Here is a 14,773-nt window from a genome sequence, read left to right as displayed (position 1 = left end):
CCCAGTTCCCCCGTGTCCGAGGTCGAGCGCCCTAGCCGTTAGGCCAACAGTGCCTGTACACCTTAGGTTTACAGCCTTAGGTCGTACCTATTGAAACCACACCAAAATAAATACCCACATTTCACATAGTGTACATTACGTGCAAGAAGACTGCTTCAGTAGGAAATCAGAGCTGTCGATGAAAGACCGACATTCTTCAAACAGAGAATCTATTTTAAGAAATAAACCTGTTCCTCTCAGAAATTACATCGACAAATAACAAGTACTCTTGCAGTAAGAATCACGCACATTGTTTCACCCTCTTTTAAACGAAAATAAGATTTGTGCTGGGAGCTCCTTTTGAGTCCAAATTTTATTTGTGTACAAGTGTACACGATGCCCCTAGGAGCATTTTTTTTCTGCTGGTGAGCTCTTTTGTAGCTTTGTCTCCGAATGTCACCATTTTATTTTCTTACTTTTACCATTTCTTAGCTGGTTATGACACAATGTATCTGGTAATTCAAGATTTTCTCGTACTGGGAACCTGAAGTCAGACATGCATGCATGATTGTAGTTTTTTTGGGGGGGGATAGTTGGTATGGGATTCTCAGCAGTATCATCGTTCAAGAACTGAGTGGTGGTTATGTAAAGAGAACAAGCTAAGCTCCAGTACTTTCCATTCTGCAAGTCTAACCCAATATCCTTCAGATGCTAACCTCATCAAATAACGATATATAATTCCACAAAGTGTACACCTTGTAAAAGAAATGACATCTGCACACCGTGAGTCCTTGAGTGCCTTCTGAACATACATTTCCTCCACTATCCACATATCAGTCAAGATTGCTTGTCGGACATCTCCAATCAACTGGTGAAGCTATAATGCATGGATCTCATGATAACATCAGAAATACTGGGAGAGTCAATAGGTGTCACCTTTAACAAGTTAGTGTCGACTTACTGAATTCGCCAATGTTTGTTTTCATTGTTTTTTCTTCAATGTGCTTTATTATTTTGCACTTAACGGTTTTGAAATGGCTGTGACCCATGATGGAACAGTCTACTAAAACAAGCATTAGCACAGCCAATTGGTTTCACCTATGAAAAATCTATCGGTTTTGCCAAAGTATTTGTAGAAATGTTACACAGCAACATGGGTCACGGAACGACATTCCTTAAAGTAAGGAAAAAAAAGCCCTATGACGCGGCCAGCACTGACCACGCCATTTCGTTTTTTTTTTCTCATTAAGCCATGTTGTACAGTAACTCACGCTGTTGTATAATAGGTCTAAAAAAACAAAGCCAAATAGCACTCGCATCAGCATACGCTATTTGGCTTCATTTCATGCTTTTTGTGGTGGACAGGAGAAGAGAGGGAGAGACAGCAAGACCATGGACATTGGGAGGGCGGGGGCAAGCAACACAAGGGAGGTGTGGTGAAGGAGGGAGGGAGCATCAACACAACGGAGGGCAAGCAAAACGAGAGAGGTGTGGGGAGAAGGGAGGGAGGAGCAGCAATGGTGACATGCACTGCCCAGTAGAGGAGGTCGAAAAAGAATACGAGAGCATAAAAAAAAAGAACCCATCAGCCTGGTAGCACTTTTCAGATGCTAGACCCTCAGATACATAATAAATAAAAGTTACAAAAAACAGGGAGTAGGATGGGCGTTTGTAAGAATGAAGAGAGGCACTACTTTTTTAGGATGTTTATCTTTGCAAAACACTGTAAGATGATACCAATGCGCGTTTTAAACACCCTGTTAATCAATAGCTCTTACCATGCAGCTAAAGCGGTCTTGTAGACAAGACCTAAAATTGACCCAGGCGCTCTTCAGAGGAGCAACCATTCAACAGGGGTGTTAATCAAAAAGTGAGGTGGAATCCATTAAAATAAGCGTTTATAAAAGCCAGTGCAAAGAATATTTGTGTAACTTAAAAACCATGGACACCTTTGGTTTATTGTCACCTTTTGTCGAATGTTAGTAAAATAAATACTACTAAAAAGGGCAATGTTGTATTTGCTGCCTACTACTACATTTAGATGAAGGATGCTTTTCTAGACCTTTTCAACAGCTCACTTAGTTATAATTTACACATGTCTATAATCACAAGATACCCCAGGAATTTTAAAAATCATACATCCAGATGTGTCATTCAGCCAAAATATTTAATTTTACTCACACAAAGGGTAACATTTATTACACACAAATCTAGGTTTAAATGAAGAATCAAAGTAAATGTTTGTGGCCACTTCTTTGGCATCAATTGCATTTAGAAGATATTAATGCAACATTTCAGATGTTTCATCTTACTTATAGATCAATGTAACTTACTAAATATATCATGGTATAATTGTTGGTATTGAGGATACATTTTAATATATCGAGAAAAATATTATATTTTATAATAATGTGCAGAAATAACATGCAAATTTAATGAAAAATAAAATGAGCTTAAAATGCATAACTTGTAGTAAGCAATCATATTTTACGTGTACTAGGGCTTAAATGTCTAAAGTAACACTGCTCGAAAAGATGACTTGACTAGAAATGCTTAAACACGAGTACAGTTTTATTTCTTGACCTTTCAATCAACATGTCTTATTACAGATAATAGATGCGTAGGGGTTTTCATATATTTCCAGAGAATGTTCCGACTTTCGCAAAGATCATTGTTAACTCAGGATTCATTTTTGTCAGTCAATGGGGTAATGAAGAGTTCATATTTTATGGAGATGCAGCATTTTTAAAGAATATGAATGGTAGATATACTAAATGCTTTTTCGTTCATAAAGATGTTTTGATTTTTATACAGATCATTGTCAGCTAATGTACAAACTTGTTACATTCGAAGGTTAGAAGTGTAGTTTAATAAGTGAGAAAAAAGACCTGAATGAGAAATTGGCCCATATGAACTCCTAATTCCTAATCATTACAATTTAGTTGCAAACTTAACATTGCCGTCGGTGGACTATTGTATTTCAGTGAGAAGATGAGGAGTGATCATGTTCCCAGGAGAGCATCGAATGCGGATTGGTTGATGGGAGATGGAAGGAGCAACATGTTAAAAAGCTACTTGAAATTAATAGTCTAATAGAGCGTGTTGCTACAGTAAATTAACACTTTTCCTTTATACTTCTCCATTTCACCCAGACCGTATTTCACATTGCTCCGAGACTACTGAGTTTCTTGAACCTCTCTTTATGAGAAGTTCTGCTTTCAATTAATTTTGATCTATTGAGTTGACTGGAATGCTAAAGCTTTATGCTTTATCTCACTCTCTCGAAAAAGTACTCTTCATGGGTTCTGGCTGACTCCTTACTCCCATAGTCTTAGAATAGGGATTCTCTCCTTTAAAGAATGTGCCTAATCCATATTATTGAGCTTTATTGCTTATTGATTGATTATTGACTTCTAATAATATTCTAATGACTCAACTTGATTAATTTAACTTGTGATCTAATAAAGATGATTTACTAAAAGATTTTGATTACTAAAACCCTTTAACTCTAACCAAACTCTGTTTATTGACTGAAAATAGATTAAGGATTGTGAATATAATGTATCTGTTGGTCTCCCCTTTCCTAAAACAATGGCAAAGATCCATACGTCCAGACAGACAACAAAAGAGCAGGAATTAGCACGTGTGATGGTAAATCCAGATTCTTTTAAATGAGAAATGATTCCTGCTCTAACAAAATGTGGTAGCAGAAGGACTGTTTACATTATGAGAAGAGGAGCTAGGAAAAATTACCATGAGTTAGAGTAATGCCCAAAGCCCAATGCACAAACCTCAGAATTTAAAGACTGGCAAGGTGTGGTTTCGAAGGTGTTTCCTGCATTGGAGCTGTGAGTATCAATAGGGTTATGCATTGTGAATTGTGATTACTAATGTGTTTGATTCTTGAGATATTGGTGTACGCGTGTTGAATGAATTGGTGATGCTTATGTGCTTACTGCGAAGAAGATGAGGAGGTTAATAGACTAAGAAATAGTCTTCTTTCTTGTCTGCTAGAGATCTATGGTGTAGGTCAAGAGGTACCTTCAACTACACAATTGAGGTAGACATTGTAACAAACTGGTGTGACAGTACTAATATTGATTGATGTTAGCAGAACCTAACTGCACAAAAGGTGAAGCTGCATTGATTATGATGATTTCCTACTGGTCGAGATTTCATTTACGTGTGGGAAATTAGAGTGAAAAGTCGGAAGGCATAAAAACCTTAAAATTCCAATTGTTGAATTACTTTTTGTTTTCTTTAGTGGAGCAGACAGATTGTTAATTTATGTTCGCTTAAAGTTGTAGAATTGTGTTTATGAGAGCAATAGTAAAGCAGGGTGAACTGCTGCAAGGAGTGAGATCATACGTCAGTGTGCCACGCTGTGAATGGTTGGTAGGTGTTGCGCTGTTATCGGGTGATGACGACACGAACTGCAGTGCTGTTAAAGATCAAATTGCTGCATTGAGATGGATTAATGAGTTTAAGTATTAAAGCTTTAACAGGATTGGAGAAAAGAAATTGGACGTTTATGGAATGGAATCAAAACATTTGAAAATCTGAATTACGTCGTTTGCTATTTGTTGAATAATTTGAAATCATGAAATGTTTTAAAGGACTTTAGGGGCACATGTATCAACATTTGTAATAGTGATTACCTAATTGCAATTTTCAAAAAATCGCAATTAGGTGATCGCTATTACAAATGTATAAAAGTCCAAGTGTTTCACATGGCGATTTCTAGGGAGTCGCAAATTGACCTACCTCATAATAATAATGAAGTATGTCGCAATTTGCGACCCCCATAGGAAACGCTAAAATGAAGGGGATGGTGGCCTGCTGGGGTCAGCAGACCACCATGTCTGTGACTGCTTTTAAATAAAGCAATCTTTTTGTTTTTTAAATGCAGCCCGTTTTCCTTAAAGGAAAACAGGTTGCATCTAGAAAACAAAAATAGATCACTTCATTTTTTAAGAGCAGGCAGTGGTCCCCTTATCCCTTCCAAATACCGAATCACAAACCCATTTTGTGATTCTGTAACAGGTTACCGAATCGCAAAATGGGGTCCGATACATGTGAAAAGCATCTTTTGCATTTGCAAACGTGCCTATTCTGAGAATTGGACCATTTGCGAATTCAAAAATGTTTGATACATTTGGCTCTAAGAGTCTTGTGAGAGGTGATGTCATAATTCGAGTACAGGAGTCTGAAGAGCTGCATTCTGAGGGTACACCAGCACATTATAGGACTATGAATATGGAGTTACGTGGTTTGTGACTCCGTAAATGGTGCAAGATCACTGAAAATGAAAGTCCATAGAGTTTCCCAAAATATGGCACTTCAAACTGAGAATTATTGAGGGATTGAGAGAAAAGCTATATGAGATTACGTACCACCTACATCACACAATACTAACCATTAAATATTTGGGAGAAAACAGCACATGCTAAGGAGAGAGAGAAATACTGGAATAAACTAAGAGGGCAGTGCGTAATTATGCAGATGCTTGATGGGATGAAGAACAACAGAGCTAGAGTTAAGCTATATTCAAAGGGACTATAAAGTAACCAGCCATTATTCCTGACAAACCGGCGATGGAGAAAAAGAAAGACAGGGAAAAGATGATGAGGGAGCTACCAAGAAACCAGATTCCAATAGTGACTCAGGGAATTACATTTTGGATGCATTGTTGGCCGAGCATCCACTACCTTATGTGGCCCCTGTAACAAATACTGAGAGTACTTCAACATCTAATGTGACAGTGGCTACAGCTACTGTTGATCCAAATGCTATTCAAAATGAAAACCACTACAGATGACTCAACATATTGTACAATGTGATATATCAAATGTTGTGCCTGCACAAATTGAGAATGTTCCTACAGTAATCCCTCCAGGGGCTACTGCTTCAATGGTAAATGTACAAGCACCCGTTAATAGGTTTATAACAACACAGCCATTAGAGACTCGCACAACTGCTCCAAATGATATTGTTCCGAATATTGTAGTTCAAGGAGCCTTTGGAGGAGCACCTGTGACAGGGTTTATCCTGACATCACAAAATTCACAGATTGTTGCCGGTACCCACTGCAAACAGTTCAGTCATTGAGAGAAGGTAGAATGATTTTCTTTATGACACGAACAACACAGGGTGAGACCAACCTATTTGAAGATGGGATTTTTTTCTCTGATGAAGCTATTGAGACAATGTGTTCTTTTTTTTTTTTTTTAAAAACCTTTATTCGTGCATCTTAAAAGAACAAATACGGGCCTACAACCGTCAGGCCGGCCACGATACAGTAAAGCACTGATACCCACATTACAGCCCCCGTGCATCAACGGTCAGGATTAACAACAGGTTATAAGTTACATACTGGAGATATCTTTGAAACCCGGGGAAGGAGAGGTGAAGGTTAATTTTAAGTTTTTTGATGATTTTATCAGAGAAAAAAAAAAGTCAATGAAGGATAAGAGCAAAGTAGATTCGAGTCCGCAAGATAGCTTCACCACACGGGCGAGCAGCAACATCAGTAAGAACAACAATGGGAGTAAAATCTCAATCAGTGAGGCGGTGCAGAGATATATCAGGATAGTCACATGAGCAAGTACGCGCCCCTCCAGAGCCGCCCCCACTCGATCCACCCCACACCCGGACCCCGAATCGAAGAAAGTAGAGCACAGAGACATAAAAGAGAAAGGCCCATAGAACTAATTGAGAACAGAGTATTACCCCCCCCACCCTACACCAATGCGGAGGCTACGGCCTACCCCCCCCCCAGCATAGTGCCTGTCGCCCAATGAACCCGAAATATAGAGAAGAGAGAAAGTAGGAACAGAGTAAAGAAGGGAAGAAAGCAGAAAAGAAGGTGGGGAGGAGCCCACTGGACACCAGAGCGCCCCGAACCATCAGCCAGTTATGGCCCCCACACACTGGAAGCCCTCTACGCCAAAAAACGGCATGCAAAGATACCATGGCACCACAGTTTAAGCAAGGGATACAAGTCGCGACGAGTGCGCGCAAAACATACATACAGTCCCAGTCCCAGGCCAGCCCGTCCATAACCATAGCGATAGAAGTCAGTCTAGCCCTGGCCCGATCGCGGGCTTGGGATTAAACCAGCTCCTGCGTGAAGGCCCCATGTCCCGAGCAGACAAAGACAAGATGGCCGCTTGTGAGAGGATGATGAAGTAGGATCACGAAATGGCCGCCGACCACCGATTGGGGTCCCTCGTTGCACCACATAAAATCCAAACCTGGCAAGTAAGGTACAGGAGTTCCAGAAAAAGGCAGCAGTGGGCCACCGCGGACGGTCCCTCGAAGCCGTTAGGTATCGCTCAGCAGGATAGCCTCGCGGACGCGGTGAGGCAGGGAACAATGAAGCAGGCTGCCATGACCAGGGGGACAAAGTATCCGCAGTTGAGGTGGAGAGCGGTGGACCCTGGGCGCCGGGAGCGCTAGATGAAGGCACCAGTGTAGCACAATCATACACCGCCGCTGCGTCCCCGCAAGAGGACAAGAGCACCGGGAGACCTACGCCCTGTGGATGACAAACAGTGCGCTCACGGCCCGCAGCCGACAGTATGGGGTCAAACCTATCACTCAGCGCCTGCAGGCCAGCGCACATCTGTAGTTGAAAGTCCCGCAGGACAGCCAGAACGGAGCCGCATGTCAGCGGAAGCTGGGCCCCAACATCAGCAGCAATCCGGGACGGCACTGTGGAGCTGGTGTCCGGAAGAGGGAGGGCGAAGTGGGCAGCGGGCGAGACCGGAGTATCACCCCCCAGCCGCGAGCAGGCACTCAACGCCATGTTTTGCCGCTATACGGTGCACTGGCCAGGGGGGGGGGGGTCGTGGCAAGGGGTCAATTCCCCTCAGGTCTACGCCGCAACAGGAAAGGCCGACAGTCGCTTATCTTCTCGCCGGTCCCCCTCACCGCTGGCTAGGCAATAGGCAAAGGGGGCAGCAGCCCCCCGCAGCTCGGTCCTCAGAGCGGGGCAGGAGACTCACCGCACCGGGGCCCACCCCACAGCTCCAGCCCGTCAGGCACAGGATGCAGAAGGTGTCCGGCCGTCTCTCCTCGGGCTCATCCGGCAACGATCCATGGTGCAAGGCGAGATCGGGACCGCGGGGCTCAGGTTAGCGCTAGCTGGTCCGGTAACTGCGGAGCTTCCAGGAGGCCGGCAAAGGCCGTAAGGGCGCAGGGTTCAGTGCCGAGGACAAAAGCACCCAGAACTCGGGCATCCGGGCGGGTTGAGACTCCGGGAAAGCAGCAGCGCGGTCAGCGCGTCTTCGCACACGGTGCACCTCGAGAATCGGCAAGGATGAGCATCAGGATAGTAGTCCGAGGCCACGGACCGACGGAGCCGGGCGCTCAAGCGTCTGCTCCGGTCGCCATCTTGGCTCCTCCCCCAGAGACAATGTGTTCTTGAGGAATGCGATTACATATCACTGAACTAATAAAATGCATTCGGAAATTGAGTGATTTTGGAAAAATTAGAGAGAAGAAAGGCAAACAGGAATGAGAAGAAAAGGAAACAACCAGGAGGTAGTTGAAGCAAATTAAACTACTGACAGGTGCCCTAGATGAAGGAGAAGTCCTTCAAGTTAGACATAATTAAGAATATTGAAAGCATTAGAAAATAATACATTAAAAAATAGCATGCTGGAAACCTGAACTAATGGCATTTGTAATTTAAATGTAAGAAAAATAATTACTACACTCTTTTCACTAGGTTTAAGAGGAAATGTTTTGTCAAAGTTTTTTTTTTTTTAAAGGAGATGGATACGATTCACTAATGTGGCTTCGACAAAGACCATGAGGTTGAAACGCATCAGGCAGTTGAATAAATCAATCAGTGAAGTATTTTCTGGAGTGCCGGCTATTCCTTGTTTGAATGGTATCAGGAATTCGTGTAATATTAAATGGGGGTCCTGCTCCTGCCATCGAGCACCAGCCCCAAAAGTCGGGAACAGCAGGGTAAGCGATATACACACATACACACTTGCATTGCATTCTTCATCACTACGTTAAATAATCATCACCAATATATTCAGACTTTTAAAAATGTAATGATTAGGCTTGCTGAAAAAGAAATATATAATTATCTTATGGTATGTTACTTTTATGTCTAAATAATCAGTTTAGCAGAAAAAAGAAAAGTACTCAAAACCGAAGTATTTAAATATTGAAAGTTATTTTTATGTGAAACAAAAATATATATATATAATTATCTCACCTTATAGTTGTCCATGAGAACAGTTAGCCACGGCTTTACTGTCTTCATAATATCAGATAGCAAATGCTTCTCCACCTTTGAGCCATCGTTGAAGGTTAAGTTACCGACATGAATTGATTTCCTTACTTCTGAGAGAGATAAAAACTTGCTGAAGTATTCCTGGTCTGCTGGCTCCTGATAACACAAAGCCGAAAAACTGCAATAAGTAAGAATAACTAACTGCTCTGCTCTTTTTTTGGTTTGTAAAAACATAATTTAAAAAGTTTATTACGTGCAATTTAAATTATGTCACTATCAGATAAGACACTGGTACTGATAAATATAAAGCTACTAGGAAGACATCAATGTACTCCGTCACAATATGGTGGGGAGAGATTCAGGACTGTGTAGATGAGGGACAGGAGAACTGTGCAATGTGGAGGGGTAGGGAAGGCAGGGTGTTGCTGGGTGACCATGGGTGCCAAAGGGGTGGGATCTTTCCTTTTCTGTGTTCGATAAGGTTCTGCGCTATTCTTGAAGGTGGGATTCCAGCTCTTTTCAAAAAGGCTTTGAAGCGTCCATATTGTTAGATATGCTGGGTACATTACTTAAGGTGACCCGTCTTCTGCTCTTTACTTGTTTGAACTGTTTTATATCTAGCCTAACAGTGCAATGTATTGTGTTTACTTTTTGGGATGGCTGATGATGGGACAGTGTTGGTAGTGCCATCATATTGGGACTCATAACTCCAGAGTCCTGTTCATCTACATGTGGTGGTGTTAAAGATTGTTATGAGTTTGTATTATTGTGCATCATTAACAATGTACACTAAGCATTTAAACATACAATGACATATGTAAAGACCGAGATAATGGGATTGCATTTAAAAATGAATTCCTATGATGTGTAGAAGTGTGTTAATGCATGGTAATTAGGCCATGATTTTGTGTAGCCCATCTTGATCAAGATCAAAGTCTTATCTGTCACTCATGTGCTCCCTCTGCACATATCCTCTCCTCACAAGCTCCTCAGAGCACAATCAAGCTGCAATGAATTTAGTTACTTTCCACTGTTATTGTTGCTCTGCTCATGGTCAACCTTCTCCAGTTCAACTGTAACTTGAGGAGCAGCGAATTTGGACTCCACCCTTACAAATCATAAATATGCATATATATGGGCACTTACCACTACACACTTGTGTGTCCTAACGTTGTTAATGGAAAGCGTTGCACTTGAACTCTGCACTGAAGTGCATTAATTGCAGACCTAGGAATCATATATACTGTGTGCCCTAACATTAAAATAATATATACTCCTTAGAGACTAGATAGAAACCATCCTCAGAATATTACAATGCATTTACTTTAGAAATGAGAATGATTTATGTAAACATGTGCACTAATATTTTACATTTAAATCTAGAATGTAATTCTCATTTACATTTATGTTAATGTATTTAGGTTACATTACCAATACTTTTATTGTAACATGAATTTAATTCTGAATCCAATGTACTGACGACATTTCTTATTCATTTGTAGCTGTATGTGCACACACATATTAAATGTGCACCATTGAGTTAACACGTTAAGTTAGTATGAATAGACCTATATTTATTTCTGCCTAAAATACTGTTTTCCATTTCTGCTTCTGTAACTTCTCCTTTGCAGGTACGTTCATGTTTTGTTAGTTTGAGAATAGATGCAACTCTGTACTATCAATAGAGAGCCTGAGAATAAGACCTTGACAGAAAGCATGGAAAGGCAGATTGTTAACAGCTGACTCTATTCAGCAATGTTGCGAGGGTCTGCAGGTACCAAAGGCCAATGTCATTCTCAGGACTATCCTGGGAAAATCTGCTAATGTTGCAGCTTGTGACAATGGAAAGGAGAATAGAGCTGCTGATGGTATGATCAATGGGTGTTACCCAAAGATTGGTGTGTTATTAACTAGTGTTCCAATAGGTCGAGTTTGGCCACTTTTCCATCAGACTTGGAGAGGTATAGACCTCCAAGCTTATCCCTTTGACTCTTTGCTGAAGTGTGGCTTAAGCTAACACTTATTTCCCTATCCCTAGAAGACTCTTGACGGAGTTTCTGAAATGCTGACACCTTCCCACATTTTTTTCCTTTACTGGGGTTTCCCAGCTTTTTGAGATCCTTTTAGATTTAACCATACTCTTTAATGAGGACTTTAAATTTGATCCTTTTAAAATTTACTCATGTTTAGGAGAGAAGTCAAAAACTTGACCACAGCAAATAATACAGATGTGCTGGCCAGGACTAGTCACCCAGAATAAACACACTAAATATGCGGAGTAAGTATTGGAACTAGGCCTCACCGTGGGAACGAAGAGTGTAGCCCTGAGATGGATGACCAAACAACAGCCAACACAAAACCAATGGTTATAGGAATTTGCGAGGTGGGTACGGGCTGCATGTAGATTACGTCACAAGTTGGTTTACAATGGAGTGGAACAGTGAGGAAGGATGGAATGGCACTTAGTAGAAGTCTGGCTACAGAAGGAAACGGAAAGACCTGAACCGAGACAAGATGTAGAAGGGAGAGATGATTCATACTTTCTAGATGTGTCTGTGATGCTGATTTGCTGTAATTTGATGTGATGATGCTAAATGTGCTGCCTAAGTGATCCAAATGTTATGTACGGACATGGTTTGACTCGCATCTCTCTCCTTATTTAGGGGGTGGTTGGAGTGGGGACAGGATAAGCAACTGAATTGTAATGTTATCTTGTTTCTAAATCAATAAATGCATTAAAAAAAAAAAAAAAGAAGATCGAAGACTTCTGAAGTGTTGGCACCTTCCCACGATTTCCAGCATTTTTCTCCTTTCCTGGGTTGTCCCAACATAAAGCTTTCTGGGAGACTACCCTGCAGATCCCCATAACAGAGAAACAATGGTGTTCTCTAAATAAAGGTTTTGCTAAATATAACCACTCCATGTTCCTAAGGGAAGCCCATTATAAGATCATGTATGGCTGGCATTTACACAACCAAAGAATACACACTCTTTTTCCGAATACAACGGACAGATGCTGGCGGGGATGTGGGCTATTGGGGGGACTTCCTCCATATATGGTGAGACTGCCCCGTTATTCAAACGTTTTGGAAGGAAAAGCTTTGCCAAATAAAAGCGATAACTAGGATACCAGATACCAAACTACCCAGAACAGGTTTTGCTGGGGTTGCGCGAGCCCAGCCTGAAACGTCAAACCCTAGGAGACCATTCCAAATTGTGGTTATGTCGGAGGGCAGCAAAAATGGCAGTGGCAGCAGCATGGAAGAAACCGGTGACCCCCTCTCTCAATGGCATGCCTGGCTGTGGAGAGCACTAGCCCTCCAACGCATGACTGACATTATGTCAGATTTTTGAGAAGGGTTTGATTATATTTGTGGTCCGTTGATGGGGTTCCTATAGGAAGGTTTGCCACTCCTCGCCTGTGGTCCCAGACTGCGGTATCTTTTCCAGACGTAGCAAACTTAGATCTTGCTGTGGCCCCTCCAGGGGCCTTGAAGATATCGCATCCCCCGCATGGGTAGATTCCCCGCTCCCCTAAGTCCGGGAACTGTGGGGCCCCAGCACCTTCCCCTTGATCAGGCCTTTGTTCACATCGCACTATCCTCAGTGAAACAAGTACCACAAGTTTGTTTAGTTGCTTCTATTTTGTTTATTTGGTTGGCTCTCGCCCATACTGTAATGGCGCATCGAGGGACTTGTAGAGTTCTAGATATATGTAATTTGATAATGAGGGAAGTTGTACCTTAACATACCAAGGGTATGCCGAGAACTTGTGGAAAAGATGTGTTTTGTCTTTAGCTATCGGATGATCTTGGCTTGCTGCAAAGCCTTGTTAAGCCTCATAAGTTGTTAATCTTTGAAAATGCAATAAAAAGTTTTGGACAAAAAAACTTTATACCTGACCTCCAAGTTTCAGAAGAAATGGGATGGCCTGGGGATTATTTCTCCAGACACCTGGCATCTAATCTGGAAATTAGTTGTAACCCATAAAATCACCCCTTCTCTCTCCCAAACAAAAAATCTGGCTCCTACATAGGACTTTCTGGACCCCTTTGCGTCTTCATAAGCTGTCCCTTAGAAAGAACTTAACATGTTGGAACTGTGATAAAGCCACTGGGGACCGCTCTCATTTACTTTTCTACTGTAGTGCGGTCTCTCCTTTTTGGAACTGCATATTCAACTTTATCTGCAGACTACTAGGGGTCCATCTGAGAAGTGACGATCTTTCCCTAATATAAGAATTCCTGGATCCACAACTCAAGTCACATAATGATACAGACTGCAGATAAAAAAATGTCTACCAGGAGAGTAAGTCCATTCTTGCTAACCAGAAAAACACAGCTGCTACCTCGTTTCGATCCTGGCTATCCCGGGTTGCTTATTTAAAGGGGACCGACAACATCACTCTTCAAATTTCCCCCTGGAAACCACAGAACAGCACTGTTTGGAAGACACTCTTTTTGCCACTTCCCAACCTCCATAAGTCCCCGAACAGGCTACAAAACGACCTCTTAACCACTACCTATACAGAATCTCTTGTTTATCTATTGTTAGATTGTCGCCTTCTTACATTTTTGTAATTTAAAAATATGTATTTTGTGATATGTATTTTGAAAATATGTATTTTAAAGGATATGTACTTGCAATATGTAATTTACAAGGTGTGCTACTGTGCCTAAAAGGCAAGTTTTTCATGTGAACTGCTGCAAACTTCTTGAGCCTGCTTAGCTTCAAGTTTTATTTCGCATTAGGAATTGTCTTTATTTCTCTTATGGTTGACTTTTCTTCTGTTCTCTTACAGCTCACAGTCTATTAACCACGCTATTATCAGGCGGGTCCTGACTCAGTACATATGTTTGCTAACTGCCCACAACTGGAGACAAAGTGGTATGAAATGTTTGATTTTATAGAAAGAATACTGCATAAGCAGATGATACTCACCTCAGAACTCATCATAATGGGAATGGATAGCATGTTCAAGGCCTCAAGAGGTGTTCCTAATGCCATATATTTGTTGTTATTGTATTTGCTAAGACATGCAAACGAAGAAAAGTTATATATTCGCAAAGGGAAGCGGCGTTAACTTAGCATGCGTTACTTCCCATGCCATTACTACGCGGTCGTTAGTACGACCGCGTTGTTAGTTAGCATACCTTTACTTCGCAATTCGGAACTACGAATTGCAGTAAGGGGGGGGAAGGTGTTGGATTTAAAATCCAACACCTTCCCTAGTGTCCGCATAGACTGGAGTTGGAAAAGTAAATTATACTATTCCAACATCCAGCACCCCCTTACTGCAATTCGTAGTTGCGAATTGCGAAGTAAAGGTATGCTAAGTAACAACGCGATCGTACTAACGACCGCGTAGTAACGGCATGCAAAGTAAACGCATGCGAAGAAAAGTTATATATTTCATGCAAAGCTTCAGCCTGGCTGGACACGAAGTCCCCTAATTTTTAGCAGTGGAGGACTGCTTCCCAGACTTCTCTCTCTGGAACAATCATGTAATAAATTTAAGGGCAAGACAGCGAAGAAAATGAG

At 41.6% G+C, this 14,773-nt stretch overlaps 1 protein-coding gene across 2 annotated transcripts in view; it reads right to left on the bottom strand.

Moving 5' to 3' along the window:
- CPVL (carboxypeptidase vitellogenic like) overlaps window positions 1-14,773 on the bottom strand; it is a 628,799-nt gene that overhangs the window by 267,971 nt on the left and 346,055 nt on the right. For both annotated transcript variants that reach the window (XM_085631603.1, XM_085631602.1), the window contains exon 11: window positions 9,215-9,388. In XM_085631603.1, the coding sequence (XP_085487729.1) occupies window positions 9,215-9,388 (174 nt within the window). The remainder of the gene's footprint in view (window positions 1-9,214; window positions 9,389-14,773) is intronic.

Source organism: Triturus cristatus, chromosome 10, assembly GCF_964204655.1.
Source record: "Triturus cristatus chromosome 10, aTriCri1.1, whole genome shotgun sequence".
Lineage (NCBI taxonomy): Eukaryota > Metazoa > Chordata > Amphibia > Caudata > Salamandridae > Triturus > Triturus cristatus.
Note: the sequence above shows the minus strand (reverse complement) of the source record. Positions and strands in the feature narration are given on the sequence as shown.